This window comes from Hypanus sabinus, chromosome 5 (genome assembly GCF_030144855.1).
Source record: "Hypanus sabinus isolate sHypSab1 chromosome 5, sHypSab1.hap1, whole genome shotgun sequence".
NCBI classification, from domain to species: domain Eukaryota; kingdom Metazoa; phylum Chordata; class Chondrichthyes; order Myliobatiformes; family Dasyatidae; genus Hypanus; species Hypanus sabinus.
The window spans coordinates 82,191,168-82,208,157 of record NC_082710.1 but is presented as its reverse complement, the minus strand read 5'-3'; the positions used below and the strand labels follow the sequence as shown (position 1 = coordinate 82,208,157).

Genomic DNA, 16,990 nt, shown 5'->3' with positions numbered 1-16,990 from the left:
ATAAAGGCCAACATAGCAAAAGCTTTCTTCACCACCCTATCCACATGAGATTCCACCTTCAGGGAATTATGCACCATTATTCCAAGATCACTCTATTCTATTGCATTCTTCAATGCCCTACCATTTACCCTGTATGTCCTATTTGGATTATTCCTACCAAAATGTAGCACCTCACACTTCTCAGCATTAAACTCCATCTGCCATCATTCAGCCCACTCTTCTAACTGGCCTAATTCTTTCTGCAAGCTTTGAAAATCTTCTTCATTATCCATAATGCCACCTACCTTAGTATCATCTGCATACTTAATAATCCAATTTTCCACCCCATCATCCAGATCATTAATGTATATGGCAAACAAGATTGGACCCAGTACAGACCCCTGAGGCACACCACTAGTCACCGGCCTCCAACCTGACAAACAGTTATCCACCACTACTCTCAGGCATCTCCCATCCAGCCACTGTTGAATCCATTTTACTACTTCAATATTAATACCTAATGATTGAAGCTTCCTAACAAACCTTCAGTGCGGAACCTTGTCAAAGGTCTTACTGAAGTCCATATAGACAACATCCCCTGCTTTACCCTCATCAACTTTCCTAGTAACCTCTTCAAAAAATTCAATAAGATTTGTCAAACATGACCTTCCTTTCTTTTTAAATCTTTTTATTAATTTTAAACAAACATAAATGAAACATGAATACAAAGTGTTTGAGAATACATAATTAATAGTTTTAAATAGACATTCATATAATAATAAAAATATATAACCTCCCAAATTCATAGCATTGATGAACAAAGAAATAAAAAGAGAAAAAAAAAGACCCCAGAAAAAAAAAAGAAAAAAAACACTAACCAACATGGGCCATTGAATAATATTAAGTACATATACAGTAGTGCCAATAACTCCGAACCTCCATCCAAATAATTAAGGATAATATAAGTAAGGTTTAGGAAAAGACAATTCAACTCATATGAAAATGTTGAATAAATGGTCTCCCAAACATGACCTTCCATGCACAAATCCATGTTGACTGTTCCTAATCAGACCCTATCTATCCAGATAATTATATATACTATCTCTAAGAATGCTTTCCATTAATTTACCCACCACTGACGTCAAACTGACAGGCCGATAATTGCTAGGTTTACTCTTAACCCATTTAACCCTTGTTCCGAAACCGTCTGAAAAAATGCCATATACCCCCGATTTGAGGGAAATCCTGGATCAAACTGGCAGAGGAGCATCCGGACATGCATCAAGCTGTTATGCTCTCTAAAGCAGGGGTGACTAAAGGCCTGAAGCTATAAGAGGACAACATAAAATCTCAAATACCCATCCTCTCAAGTTCCAACTATCTCACCTGTGAGATCCTTAATTTGACTTAGTCACTTCAAAACCAACAACACTGAAATGCAAACATGTCATTCTCAATCTTCGTGACAGTACCAGAAGAGGAAACTAATAGGGTCAATACTGGACCATGCCTTGTTAGTGGAAAATAAATGTTTTTGTCCAGTCAAAGGTCGTCTATGCCAAGACAACTTTGGCAGCATATACAAAATCACAGAACAGCACAGAAACAGGATCACTGGGCAGTAGTGCTTGTGCCAGCTTTGATGCCACTTAAAACTGATCACATCTGACTAAACATGCTCTAAATTCTTCCAATCCCTGCCCATCCTTGTCTCTATCTAAATGTGTCTTAAAATGTTGTGAGCATATCTGCTTTGACCACTTCCCCTTGCAGTATGCATCAGCCACCTTCCATTCACGGTGTAAAAAACATTGCCTTATAAATCCCCTTTCAACTTTCTCCATTTCACCATAAAGCTATGCCCTCCTATATTTGACATTTCCTTGCTCGGAAAAAGATTCTAACTATCTACATTTGACTTTTTATAGTGTATATGCTTCAATTGGTTAGTTCTTTTTCTGTGAAAATGCATAGGCCAAAGCAGATACATTAGGCACATTGAAAGCCTATCACTAAACCCCACTTAGGAAAAGTGATACTCTAAAAAGACCAGGTATCAATCTTGATTGTTGGCAAGAACCATTTTGAGATTGTTGGGGCACTACGGTAGCATAGTGGTTAGTGCAAATCTATTACATCTCAGGTGATTGGAGTACGGAGTTCATTTTGACGCTACCTGTGAGAAATTTCTACATCCTTCCCACAAGCGTGTTGGCTTCTTCTAGGAGCTCCAGTTTTGGGCCATGTTCCAATTCAGTTAATAGGTAAATTGTCCTGGGATCAGGCAAAGTTTAAATAGCTGGGTTGCAGGGCAGTGCAGCTCATTGAGCCATAAGGGCCAGTTTCATTCTATTTCTAAATAAAAAATAAAATAAATAAAATAAAGATCCTTTGCAAGAAAGACAAATAGCATACAGGCTTTATTATGGGGGAATTCATGTAACAATAAAGAAGCACTCTTACTATTGTATGGCATGTTGGTGAGATGGCACTTGGAACACTTTCTAGAGATTTAGAAAAAGGCTGTACTAACATTGGAGTTCATCCAGAAGAAAATGTTCAGAGAGCTAGGTAATGTTAGAGATCTATAAGGCTACTATGAAGGAAATTAGGATACCCAGAAGGGGTCTTGGGAAGACCTTGGCGAGCAGGATTAAAGAAAACCCCAAGGCATTCTACAAGTATGTGAAGAGCAAGATAAATCATGAAAGAATAGGTCATATAAAATGTGACAGCGGGAAAGTGTGTATGGAACTGGAGGAAATAGCAGAGGTACTTAATGAATACTTTACTTCAGTTTTCACTATGGAAAAGGACCTTTGTGATTGTACTGATGACTTGCAGCAAGCTGAAAAGGTTGAGCATGTAGATATTAAGAAAGAGGATGTGCTGGAGCTTTTGGAAAGCATCAAGTTGGATAAGTCACCGGGACCAGATGGGATGTACCCCAGGCTGCTATGGGAGGCGAGGAAGGAGATTGCTGAGTCTCCGGAGATGATCTTTGCATCATCAGTGAGGATGGGAGAGGTTCCGGAGGATTGGAGGGTTGCAGATGTTGTTCTTTTATTCAAGAAAGGGAGTAGAGATAGCCCAGGAAATTATAGACCAGTGAGTCTTACCTCAGTGGTTGGTCAGTTGATGGAGAAGATCCTGAGAGGCAGGAGTTATGAACAGTTGGAGAGGTATAATATGATTAGGAGTACTCAGCATGGCTTTGTCAAGGGCAGGTTGTGCCTTACGAGCCTGATTGAATTTCTTAAGGATGTGACTAAACACATTGATGAAGGAAGAGCTGTAGATGTAGTGTATATGGATTTCAGCAAGGCATTTGATAAGGTACCCCGTGCAAGGTTTACAGAAAGTAAGGAGGCATGGGATCCAAGGGACATTGCTTTGTGGATCCAGAACTGGCTTGCCCACAGAAGGAAAAGAGTGGTTGTAGACGGGTCATATTCTGCATGAAGGTCGATCACCAGTGGAGTGACTTAGGAATCTGTTCTGGGACCCTTACTCTTCGTAATTTTTATAGATGACCTGGATGAGTAAGTGGAGGGATAAGTTAGTAAGTTTGCTGATGACACAAAGGTTGGAGGTGTTGTGGATAATGTGGAAGGCAATCAGAGGTTACAATGGGCCAAGAAGTGGCAGATGGAGTTCAACCCAGATAAGTGTGAAGTGGTTCATTTTGGTAGGTCAAATATGATGGCAGAATATAGTATTAATGGCAAGACTCTTGGCAGTGACAATAGACAATAGACAATAGGTGCAGAAGTAGACCATTCGGCCCCTCGAGTCTGCACTGCCATTCTGAGATCATGGCTGATCATTCACTATCAATACCCAGTCCCTGCCTTGTCCCCATATCCCTTGATTCCCCTATCCATCAGATATCTATCCAGCTCCTTCTTGAAAGCATCCAGAGAATTGGCCTCCACCGTCTTCCGAGGCAGTGCATTCCACACCTCCACAACTCTCTGGGAGAAGAAGCTCTTCCTCAACTCTGTTTTAAATAACTGACCTCTTATTCTCAATCCATGCCCTCTGGTACTGGACTCTCCCAACATCTGGAACATATTTCCTGCCTCAATCCTATCAAATCCTTTAATTATCTTAAACGTTTCAATCAGATCCCCTCTCAATCTCCTCAATTCCAGCGTGTACAAGCCCAATCTCTCCAATCTCTCTGCGTAAGACAGCCCTGCCATCCCAGGAATCAACCTAGTGAATCTACGCTGCACTTCCTCAATTGCCAGAATGTCCTTCCTCAAACCTGGAGACCAAAACTGTACACAATATTCCAGGTGTGGTCTCACCAGGGCCCTGTACAAATGCAAAAGGACATCCTTGCTCTTGTATTCAATTCCCCTTGTAACAAAGGCCAACATTCCATTTGCCCTCTTCACTGCCTGTTGCACTTGCTCATTCACCTTCATTGACTGGTGAACTAGGACTCCTAGGTCTCTTTGCATTTCTCCCTTACCTAACTCTACACCGTTCAGACAATACTCTGCCCTCTTGATCCTGCTTCCAAAGTGGATAACTTCACATTTATTCACATTGAATGACATCTGCCAAGTGTCTGCCCACTCACTCAGCCTATCCAAGTCTCCCTGTATTCTCCTAACGTCCTATTCGCATGTCACACTGCCACCCAGTTTAGTATCGTCAGCAAACTTGCTGATATAGTTTTCAATGCCCTCATCTAAATCATTGACATAAATCGTAAAGAGCTGTGGTCCCAATACAGAGCCCTGTGGTATCCCACTAGTCACCTCCAGCCAGTCTGAGAAACACCCATTCACTGCTACCCTTTGCTTTCTATCTGCCAGCCAGTTTTCTATCCATGTTGAAACCCTGCCCCCAATGCCATGAGCTCTGATTTTACTCACTAATCTCCTATGTGGCACCTTATCGAATGCCTTCTGAAAATCTAGGTACACAACATCCACTGGCTTACCCTCATCTAACATCCTTGTTACACCGTCAAAAAACTCCAACAGATTAGTCAAGCATGATTTGCCCTTGGTAAATCCATGCTGGCTCGACCTAATCCTATTTCTGCCATCTAGATGTGCCACTATTTCGTCCTTAATAATGGACTCAAGCATCTTCCCCACGACTGACATTAGGCTAACAGAGCGATAGTTCTCCATTTTCTCCTTCCCTCCCTTCTTGAAAAGTGGGATAACATTAGCCACTCTCCAACCTTCAGGAACTGATCCTGAGGATTTTGGGGTCTGAGTCCATAGGACGCTCAAAGCAGCTGTGCAGGTTGACGTTGTGGTTAAGAAGGCATACGGTGTATTGACCTTCACTAATTGTGGAATTGAATTTAGGAGGTAATTTTGCAGCTATATAGGACCCTGGTCAGACCCCACTTGGAGTACTATGCTCAGTTCTGGTCGCCTCACTTACAGAAAGGAAGTGGAAGCCATAGAAGGGGTGCAGAGGAGATTTACAAGGATGTTGCCTGGATTGGGGAGCATGCCTTATGGGAATAGGTTGAGTGAACTCGGCCTTTTCTCCCTGGAAAGTTGGAGGATGAGAGATGACCTGATAGAGGTGTACAAGTTGATGAGAAGCATTGACCGTGTGGATAGTCAGAGGCTTTTTCTCAGGGCTGAAATGGTTGCCACAAGAGGACACAGGTTTAAGGTGCTGGGGAGTAGGTACAGAGGAGATGTCAGGGTAAGTTTTTTTTACTCAGATAGTGGTGAGTGCATGGAATGGGCTGACAGCAATGGTGGTAAAGGCAGATATGATAGGGTCTTTTAAGAGGCTTTTAGATAGGAACATGGAGCTTAGTAAAATAGAGGGCTATAGGTAAGCCTAGTAATTTCTAAGGTCGGGACATCTTCAGCACAACTTTGTGGGCCGAAGGGCCTGAATTGTGCTGTAGGTTTTCTATGTTTCTATGTTTCGAAAACCAGTTAATTCCTGGGATGAGAAGCTTATCTTATCATGAATGGCTAAAGAAATCAGGTCTGTAGTTTTTACGACTTAGAGGTGAGAGGAGATCTAGGAGTTCAAATTTCTTTTTACTGTCACATGCATTGTTTTGCATATCCTACTCTACCCCCTATACACTCATGACTGCATGACCAAATTTTGCTCTAACTCCATGTCAAAGCTTGCAGATTGCGCCACCGTAGTGGACTGTACCTCAATTAACAATGAGTTGGAGAAGAGGAAAAAGACAGAGTGTCAAGACAACTACCTTTCCCTCAATGTCAATGAAGCATAAGAGCTGTTCATTGACTTCAGAAAAGGAGTGATGCACATACTCCTGTCTACATCAATTATGTTCAGGCTGAAAGGGTTTAGAGCTTCAAGTTCCTAGATATGACCATCACCAATAACTTGGCTTGGTCCAACTGCATAGATATCACAGCTAACAAAGTTCACAATTCCTTTGCATCCTCAGGAAGCTAAAAAAAATTGGCTTGAACCTATTGACTTTCACCAATTTTCTTTGGTATACCATAGAATACATTCTATCTGTATAGATATAGCAACTGCTCAGCCCATGACCACAAGTATCTGCAGAGTTGTGGACACAGCTCAGTACATCATGCAAACCAGCCTCCCTTCTATCGAGTCTGTCTACACTTCTCACTACCTCATTAAAGCAGCCAGCATAATGAATGACCTACCCACCCCCAACATTTTCTCTTCTCCCCTCTCCCATCAGGCAGAGGTAAAGAACCCTGAATGTATGTACCACCAAGCTGAAAGGCAGCTTCTATCCCATTGTTATCAGATTCTTGAATGGACCTCTTCTACAAAATGATAGACCCCTGGCCTCAACATCTTGCTTCTGTTGATCTTGCCTTTTTTGTTTACCTGTCCTGCACTTTTGTGGTAGCATTTACACTTTATTCTGCTCTGTTATTGTTTTACCCTAGTCTCGCTCAATGCATTGTGGAATCATTTGATCCTTACGCAAGACAAGTGTTTCACTGTTTCTTGTTACATGTGATAATAACGTATCCTGGATAATGGACTACCTGACTGGCAGATGTTACGTACTCGTGTCACATGACAGTGGTACCCTTGTCAAGTGACTGGGGTTGAAGCTTTACTGGACTTGAGGTAATGGTCTTGTGATGGTGGAGTGACGTCATTTTCCTGCCAGTAGAGATCATGTGACAGGTTTTTTTTTTAGGTTATAAAAGGAAGACCCCACCCTGTGAGGAGGGGCAGCTCGTGGCTGGATTTGCCAAGTTGACTTCATGCCACTGTGTGATTTAATGTGATGATGCAGTTTAGTTGAAAGATGAAGTTTATCTAATGCCTAAAGTTTAAAAGGTCATCGCCAGCAGGTTCTTTACGATTCTGCTAGTTCGAGAAATCAGTGGAGAGTGAAGATCGAAGTTCGGGAGTTAAAGATCGAGGAGAATCACTTTCTACGGTGAAACGGGTTTCGACCTTTGTTTGATCCTTATTTGGAAGGATTCAGTTGACTATTCTCGTGTTAATCCCTGGGTTTACCAGAAAGGATTGAAGGTAGTGAAGAAGGAAAGGTCAGTGCCTTTAAGCCGTTCTGTTTCGTAAATTCTTCGTGGGAAGTTCGACGCCGGGGATCGAAGCCAAGCAACGTGAAAGAGAATTTACATCGTCTTATAAAGTCTCTCCTTTTAAATAGACGGTGAGCATATCGAACTTTTGGCAATACCACTTTAAAGAACTGTTTTTGCAATATCACTTTAAGAACTGTTTGAGCTGCCGCACCACAGTTGGTTTCTGGTTACTTTAGTGTTTGTTTACTTTTGGGGGGTTTGTTTTCTGTGTTTAATAAACGTGTTGTTTGTTATAAAAAACCCTTGCCGAACTCATATATTTATTGTTGCCTGAATACGTAACACAGACCACAGCTTATGTGGCTTCAGAGCTGTGTCAGATATGGCTATAAGCAGCATTGGGGCTCCAAAGGGACGGTATTAGCTCCCTTCATGTTTACCCTGTATACCTCAGACTTTAGATACAACACTGAGTCATGTCTTCTGCAGAAATTCTCTGATAACTCAGCAAGAGTTGGGTGTATACAGGAAGGACGGGAGGATGAACACAGGGCCCTGGTGGAGGACTTTGTCAAATTGTGCAAGCTGAATCATCTGCAGCTCAACATCAGTAGGACAAAGGAGACAGTGATGGACTTTAGGAAGACTAAGCCTGCACTGCTGCCTGGTACTAGTGATGGTGATGACATGGATGCCAACAGGCTCCATAAACTGATTAGCAAGGCTGGCTCTGTTATAGGAGTCAAAATGGACACACTGGAGGCCGTGGTAGAACAAAGGACCCTTTGGAAAATCCTGGCAATTCTGCATAACGTTTCTCACGCTCTGCACACCACCATGGCTGAACAGAGGAGCAATTTTTGCAATAGACCAAGACAACTGCGCTGCTCCAAAGAGCAGTACATGAGGTCATTCTTACCCTCAGCCATTAGGCTGTAAAATGAGTCAACCTATAGCCGGGGAAGTGATGACCTCCTCCTGTTAGACTGTTTGCAGTAACTTACTGTTTATTCTTTCTTGCTTTTCTTCTAATATTTGTATACTTTGTATATCTGTGTACTTGAAATGCTACCATGACACTGTAATTTCCTTTAGGAACAATGAAGTATCTATCTGTTTATCTATCTAATACAGACCAAAGCCAGTACACTGTGCTTTGAAGTAGTACGAAGTAATAATTCTTTGAGTCAAAGACAGACCAATTATAACAGGGCACCATGGTAGCATAGTGGTTAGCGCGATGCTATTACAGCTCTTGGCATTCTGGAGCGTGGTGGTCAATTCCAGAGCCATTCTTTAAGGCCTCTATGTATGTCCTCTCCATGGATTGTATGGGTGTTCTCCAGGTCTTCGGTTTCTTCCCATGGTACAAAGACATATCACGTACGTTAACTGGTCATTGTAGATTGTCCCCAGATTATGTTAGGGTTAATCGGGGATTGCTGGGGTGGTGTGGTATAAGGGCTGGAAGGGTCGACTTCATACTGTATCAGAAAATAAAAATTAAATAAATAAGTAGTGGCTCGTCATGAGGCACATCATGACCTTGCTGCCCCCCTCACTGGACCCCTTGCAGTTCGCATACTGTCTGAACCATTCAACAGACAACACCATTGCCATCACCCTCCACCTGGCCTAACCCATCTGGGCAAAAAAGACACGTACATTCGAATGCTGTTCATAGACTTCAGTTCAGCATTCAACACAATCATCCCTCAGAAACTGATTGAAAAGCTGAGCCTACTGGGCCTGAACACCTCCCTCTGCAACTGGATACTAGACTTACTGACTGGGAGACCTCAGTCAGTCCAAAACCGAGGCAGCATCTCCAATACCATCACACTGAACACGGGGGCCCCCCAGGGCTGTGTGCTCAGTTCATTGCTGTTCACTCTGCTGACCCATGACTGTGCTGCAACACACAGCTCGAACCACATCATCAAGTTCGCTGATGTCACGACCGTGGTGGGTCTCATCAGCAAGAATGACGAGTCAGCATACAGACAGGATGTGCAGTGGCTAACAGACTGGTACAGAGCCAACAACCTGTCTCTGAATGTGAACAAAACAAAAGAGATGGTTGTTGACTTCAGGAGGGCACGGAGCAACCACTGTCCACTGAACATCAACGGCTCCTTGGTAGAGATCATTAAGAGCACCAAATTTCTTGGTGTTCACCTGACAGAGAATCTCACCTGGTCCTTCAACACCAGCTCCATAGCAAAGAAAGCCCAGCAGCATCTCTACTTTCTGCAAAGGCTGAGGAAAGTTCCTCTCCCACACCCCATCCTCATCACATTCTACAGGGGTTGTATTGAGAGCATCCTGAGCAGCTGCATCACTGCCTGGTTCAGAAATTGCACCATCTCAGATCACAAGACCCTGCAGCGGATAGTGAGGTCAACTGAGAAGATCATCGGGGTCTCTCCTCCTGTCATCACGGACATGTACACTACACGATGCATCCACAAAGTAAACAACATTATGAAGGACCCCACGCACCCGTCATACAAACTCTTCTCCCTCCTGCCGTCTGGGACTCAGCATACTTCCTGCTCCTAATAAAGTGACCACTGAGTGTATGTTCATGGTCTTCTGCTGCTGTAGCCTTTCCACTTCAAGGGTTGATGTCAAGCATTCAGACATTCAAGCATTTAGACTCTCATGACCAGACTATGTAACAGTTTCTTCCCCCAAGCCATCAGACACCTCAATACCTAGAGCCTGGTCTGACACCAACTTACTGCCCTCTACTGTGCCTATTCTCTTGTTTATTATTTATTGTAATGCCTGAACTGTTTTGTGCACTTTATGTAGTCCTGGGTAGGTCTGTAGTCTTGTTTAGTTTTTTTCTGTGTTGTTTTTATGTAGTTCGGTGTAATTTTTGTACTGTTTCATGTAGCACCATGGTCCTGTAAAATGTTGTCTCGTTTTTATTGTGTACTGTACCAGCAGTTATGGTCGAAATGACAATAAAATGTAACTTGACTTGAGTGGATCTGCAGAGTGCACCTTGCAGACATTTGAGACTTGAAGGGACATGACAGACCGGATGTTGAGATGTTTCCATTAGTGGTAAGTCCTGAATGAAGGGAAATAGATTCAGTGACAATGTTATCATCTACTTCCTGCTCCTAATAAAGTGACCACTGAGTGTATGTTCATGGTCTTCTGCTGCTGTAGCCTTTCCACTTCAAGGTTTGATGTGCTGTGCATTTGGAGATACTTTCCTGCTCACCAATATTGTAAAGCGTGGTTACTTGAGTTACTGTCACCTTCCTGTCATTTTTACCCAGTCTGGCAATTCTCCCCTGAACTCTTTCATTAATAAGGCTTTCACAGAACAGCTGCTCACTGCGTGATGTTTTTGTCTGTTTGTTTTCATACCATTTTCTGTAAAGTCTAGAGACTATGAAAATCCCAAGAGATTGGCAGTTTCTCTGGTACTCGACCCAGCCTGTCTGGACACAACAATCAATCCAGAGTTCAGGTCACTTAGATCACATTTCTTTCCCATTCTTATGTTCAGTCTGAACAACAACTGAACTTCTTGACCATGTCTGCATGCTTTTATGCATTAAATCGCTGCCACATGATTGTCTGATTAGATATTTACATTAATGAGCAGGTGTACCTAATAAAGTGGCCACTGAGTGTTATTACAAGGGACAGTCTTTAGACTGTAGGAATGGTAGTGGAGGGTTGAAGGGCCAGATGACTAATTCTTGTTCCTTTTTTGTGTGTAGTTACCTCTTAAACATGACACATTAATGTATGCAAATTGAACTTTATCTCCAAAAAGCAGTTCAATTGATGACAGGGAAATAGATTTAAGACCTATACATTATTATTTCATGCATTTAGCATATCAACTTCAAGTTTATTTTCATCAACTGGACATATGTATGTACTAAATTAAAGAATAATCCTCCAGACCAAGGTGCACAACACAGTATAGATAACTCACACACATAACACATATTATCACAAATAATGAGCTAAAATGAGCTAAAATTAAACAGTATAACGCTATTGGCACTTCATACGTGATGAGATTGTATGATGAGATTCAGACATGGTTGCAGGGAGTTCAGTAGCTTGGGGAAGATGCTGTTTTCCATTCTAAAGTTTCTTGCCCTAATGCTACAATAAATCCTGCCTGATAGTAGGGATCAAATAGATTGTTGGACAGATAGGTGGGATCACTGACAATGCTAAGGGCCCAGCGTACACAGCACTGCTGATGACTTTCTCTAATGGGTGGAAGAGAGACCCCGATGATCCTCTCAGCAGACCTCGCAATCTTTTATAGGGACTTGCGGCCAGATGCCTTGCAATTTCTGTACCAGATGGTTTTGCAGTTGTTCAGGACACTCTTGATGGTTTTCCTGTAAAAATTGGTAAAGTGTACAGCAAAAGTCCACTCAAGCATTCTTTATCAATATTCCTTTGGATGAATCAAAATTTATAGAATGTTTTATCCTCTAATTTCAAACATTGAAATCTTCATGTATTGCATACATTTTCATCAATCCCTAATTTCCTCTGGACTGAGGAGGTAGTTATAAGTTCACTACATTGGAGAATCTGGAATTCACAAGATAGTCTGAGCTATGGTGGCTGATTTCTTCACCTAGTTAACAAGATGAACTAGATGCTTTGCTTATATAAACAACTGTCCGACACTTTCCTGGTCACTCTTACCAAAAATAGCTTTAATAATGCAAATTTATTTAATGGTTTGAACTTAAGTTCCCAGCTCTTTGGTAGGATATGAACTCATGTCTTTGGATGAATTGTCCAGGACATTGAATACTAACTAGTTCAGTGTTGAATGACTGTGTACATAAGACATGGCAAAGAAATAAATTTAAACTTGTTCCAAATTTTAGAAATAGATTCAATAGCAAATATCAGATAGAAATTGAATAAAGCGGGAAGGAAAATAATTTATTTTTATGAAGGAGAGCAATAAATGGTGAATAATTAGATAGCTCTTCAAAAGACCTTGCAAATATGTAACAAATACCTCTTTAGGAACCCCCAGAAGGGATACAAATTATTGGAGGGAGATGGAAAATTTGACAGTGTGATGTGACAAGAGAAATGTCAGCAAGACCAAGGAGCTGATTATTGACCACAGGAGGAGGAAACAAAGGGTCCATGAGCCAGTCCTCATCGGGGAATCAGAGGAGGAGAGAGTCAGCAATGTTACCTTCTTTGGCGTATTCATTTCAGAGGATTTGTCCTGGGTCCAGCACTTAAATGTCATGACAAAGAAAGGCGCAGTTGCACTTTTAAATTCTTAGAAGCTTACAAAGATTTGGCACACCTTCTAAAACTTTGACAAACTTTTATAGGTGTGTGGTGGAGGTATCACTGATGGCATCACAGCCTGCTATGGAATCACCAGTGCCCTTGAACAGAAAAGTCTACATGAAGTAGTAGATATAGCCCAGTCTATCAAGGGTAGTCTTCCTTATCATTGAGCACAACTATATGGAGCGCTGTTGCAGGAAAGCAGTGTATCTTTACCAGTGTCCAGGCCATGGTCTCTTCACATTGCTACCATCAAGGAGGTACAGGAGCCTCACGACCCACACCACCAATTTCAGGAACAGTTATCACCCCTCAACCAACAGGCTCTTGAACCAAAGCAGATAACTTCACTCATCTGCACTCACAACAACACTATGGACTTGGTTTCAAGATCTCTTCATCTCATGTTCTTGTTATTTATTTATTTATTTATTATTTCATTGATCCTTTGTATTTACTGTGATTGCCCGCAAGAAAATAAATCTCATGATGACATATATACACTTCGATAATAAATTTACCTTGAACTTTGAATTCACAAATAATTCTTAGCAAACAGGCAGCTTTGGTACTGTTTGGATAACGGAAGTGTAAACTGCAGAGAAGAGCAAGATTTGAATCTGAGAATCACTGTTGTATTGAGTCTTATACCTTTTGCCTGTTAAACTAACCCAGTTCTTTATGAAGAAATTTTCAAATTCCAGAAATTGGGAGGTAAATGCACATCTACCTTGCTGCAATTCCTGAGAATTTCATTCTGCCATTATTAAAAGTGTTGTTTAAAAAAAAATCCCTCAGGATGGTAACTATGTTTTTGCATAGTCTGAGCATGGTCTGCAGAAAGCAGAAGAGTTCTGTTAACGTGAACATTATAGATGGCCTCAATTGGATATTGCTGATTTATAAGGCTATAAAATGGCAATATATTAAACTAAACAATTAATCAAGATAATTTATAGATGTAGAGCAGGTAATCTGTCTTACCACCAAAATAATAACTGCTTCCTGAATTAATCTGAGCATCTGAATGAACAGTCGAGATAGGTTCATTGTCCAGGCTGATGCTAACTTGATTCCTCCTCACACTGAAATGAATAGAATGCCATTGCCCATCATTCAGCTTTGAACCTGCAAAGTACAAATTAGATCATCATAAGATTAAAGGAACGGCTGTTAAAAGCAAGATGAAATAAGTGTGATAAATATTGAGGGCATCTCACACTGAGCTATTCTCAATGGCTCTTTACATAAATTCTTATTCAGAAACCAGCAGCTTTACATCCACATTTGAACATTAGTGCTTCTGTAATCCTGCATTTTTGCAGGAGACAGGGTGGGAGGAGGAATAGTCTAGGTAGCTGTGGGAGTTAGTAGGTTTGTAGTAGACATCGGTGGAGGTCTCTCAATTCCTCCTCCCCCGCTGCATCTGCTCTCAGGATGAGGCCTTTCATTCTAGGACAAAGGAGATGTCTTCCTTTTTTAAAGAAAGAGGCTTCCCTTCGTCCACTATCAACTCTGCCCTCCATCGCATCTCCCGTATTTCATGCAGCTCTGCCCTCACCACATCCCCCCGCCAGCTCACCAGGGATAGAGTCCACCTGGTCCTCACCTATCACCCTACCAGCCTACAGATCCAATGTATAATCCTCCGTAACTTCCACCATCTCCTACGGGATCCCACCACCAGACGCATCTTCCCCTCCCCCCCACTCTCGGCTTTCCGCAGGGATCGCTCTCTACGCGACTCCCTTGTCCATTCATTCCCCCCCATCTCTCCCCACCGACCTCCCTCCAGGCACTCATCCCTGCAAATGGAAGAAGTGCTACACCTGCCCCCACACTTCTTCCCTCACCACCATCCCAGGCCCCAGACAGTCCTTTCAGGTGAGGCACCACTTCACCTGCGAGTCAACTGGGGTGATATACTGTATCCGGTGCTCCCAATGTGGCCACTTATACATAGGGGAGACCTGTCGCAGACTGGGAGACCATTTCGCCGAACACCGGTGCTCAGTCCTCCAGCAGTGGTGGGATCTCCCTGTGGCCACTCACTTCAATTCCACAGACCACTCCCACTCTGATACGTCTGTCCGTGGCCTCCTCTACCATCAAGATGAGGCCACACGCAGGTTGATGGAGCAATACCTTATCTCCCACCTACCTGCCTCCTACCTGCCGGCATGAACATCCAACTCAAAGACCTCCGTTGATACCCCTGCCCCCCCCCCCCTTACCCCCATCCCTATCTATTATTTTAGTCTGGTTCTCTTTCTCTCTCTTTTCCCCCCCCCTCACTATAATCTCTCCCCAGCCCTACCTTTCTTTCTCTTTTATTTCTCATAATTCTCCACCTTCCCCCAGCCCATTTCCCTCCAGCCTATCACTTCCCAGCTCTCTACTTCATCTCTCCCTCCACTTCTTATCCCCCCTCGACCATCCCACGTTACTTCACTCCTGATGAAGGTTTTCCGCCCAAAATGTCGTCACTACCTCCTCCCATAGATGCTATCTGGCCTACTTGTAGGAACCATGGCCAGTCTCCTGTCTTGTTTCCACCCCCAATCCAATGGCCGGTCTGAGAGAGTGAAACAGGAGCTGGTGACAACCCTGTGCTGCCTTGCCTCTTTCAACCTCACAACCTGGAAGTCCCAATTGGATTGGGCAGAGATCGCCCACAAAAAATTTCATTTGTCCTCCATGAGTATGTCCCCCTTTGAATGCCAGAGGGGATTCCAGCACCCGCTTTTCTCTGACCAGCAGTTCCCTCTGATGAACAGCAGATCCAGCCTATAAGCTCACCTGGGGATGAGCCAGAGCTTCTCTGTTGCCCTGGCCCATAAACAACATGCCCGGTATACTGACTGGCTCTGCCGAAAAGTAAGATCATTCAAACCAGGAGAGGAAGTCTAGCTGGCATCACAGGATCTCCCCCTGAAGGTTGAGAGCTGCAAATTGGCTCTGCACTACATGGGACTGTAGCTGTCAACAAGGTCTTGTACAGATTGCATCTACCAGCATCACTGGAGATCCCAGTATTCCATGTTTTCCAGCTCAAGCTGGTTACTACCTCTCCCCTGGCTCCAGTTACCCCACCTTGGATGCATTCCCACTTGGTAGGTGGTTCCCTGGTCTAGACCATGTAGTGCCTCCTGGCATCTCACCGGGTACGTGGTAAGGTCCATTACTTTGTGGATTGGGAAGGGTATGGTCTTGAAGAATGTTCTTGGAACACGGAGAAGGATATATTGGATAAGTCATTCTTCCAGGACTTCCAGTAAGCACAGGTCTGAGGTGCCTCAGGGGCTGCACCTTGGGAGGGGAGACCTGTCACAACCACAGACTCGACTGCAGGTTCTACAAGCCTCCATAGGCAGGCTGCTCCACAGATTTGGCAATTGCACTCTTGAACGCTTACATTTGGCCTTGCCTGAGAAAGTGGACTATCCAGTCAACCGACACTGAAGACTAACAGAATTCATTTTGTAGTTAGACATTCCTTTCAGCTGTGGTGATGGCATCTAGTTGTCTATTTGAGAGTTTTAATTAACGGCCCTGCTTGGCTTAGCCTTTATTGTTTTCTTTTCCCCTTAATACCTTGTTCTCATTAAAGTCTGTGAACTATCGACCCGCTTCAGTGTTTCTCTCTCCACATTTGGGTCATATCCGAACATACTGACAGATTAGGCATGGACTAGATGGGCTGAAGAGCCTTTATCTGTGTGGTAGTGTTAAATGACTATGACTCCATGATATGGTGTAAGAACCATTGAACAGGTAGCATCCTTCCTCTTTCTTAGAGTTTTAGGATGACAATGTGGCACTGTATTGCCGACCTGATTAGCCAGCGTAGACTAGAGATAAGGTAAACTAATGGATTGTGCCAGCTTTTCAGAAGCAAAACTTGCTGAGGCATCAAGGTAGCTTTTCAATAATAAATCAGGGACATAGATAAAATACAATAAATTGAACAATTTCCTGAACTGTCAGTTACTCTCTGTTCCCATGCAATGATAAACTATTAGTAGAGATCACAATACATTGCAATTTCCAACACTTCGAAATCTTTGTTCAATCAGAAAACAATGCTAAACATTCATACTGCAATTTTTACAAAGTGACAGCAAAATTGGTGGATATTTTTCATGATTGATGTAATTGTAAAATGTAACTAG

General features: G+C 42.8%; 1 protein-coding gene across 1 annotated transcript in view; it reads right to left on the bottom strand.

Annotated features, from left to right (window-relative positions):
* LOC132394271 (contactin-associated protein-like 5) overlaps positions 1 to 16,990 on the bottom strand; it is a 977,958-nt gene that overhangs the window by 817,098 nt on the left and 143,870 nt on the right. The window contains exon 6 of the mRNA XM_059970196.1: positions 13,803 to 13,946. Within this exon, the coding sequence (XP_059826179.1) occupies positions 13,803 to 13,946 (144 nt within the window). The remainder of the gene's footprint in view (positions 1 to 13,802; positions 13,947 to 16,990) is intronic.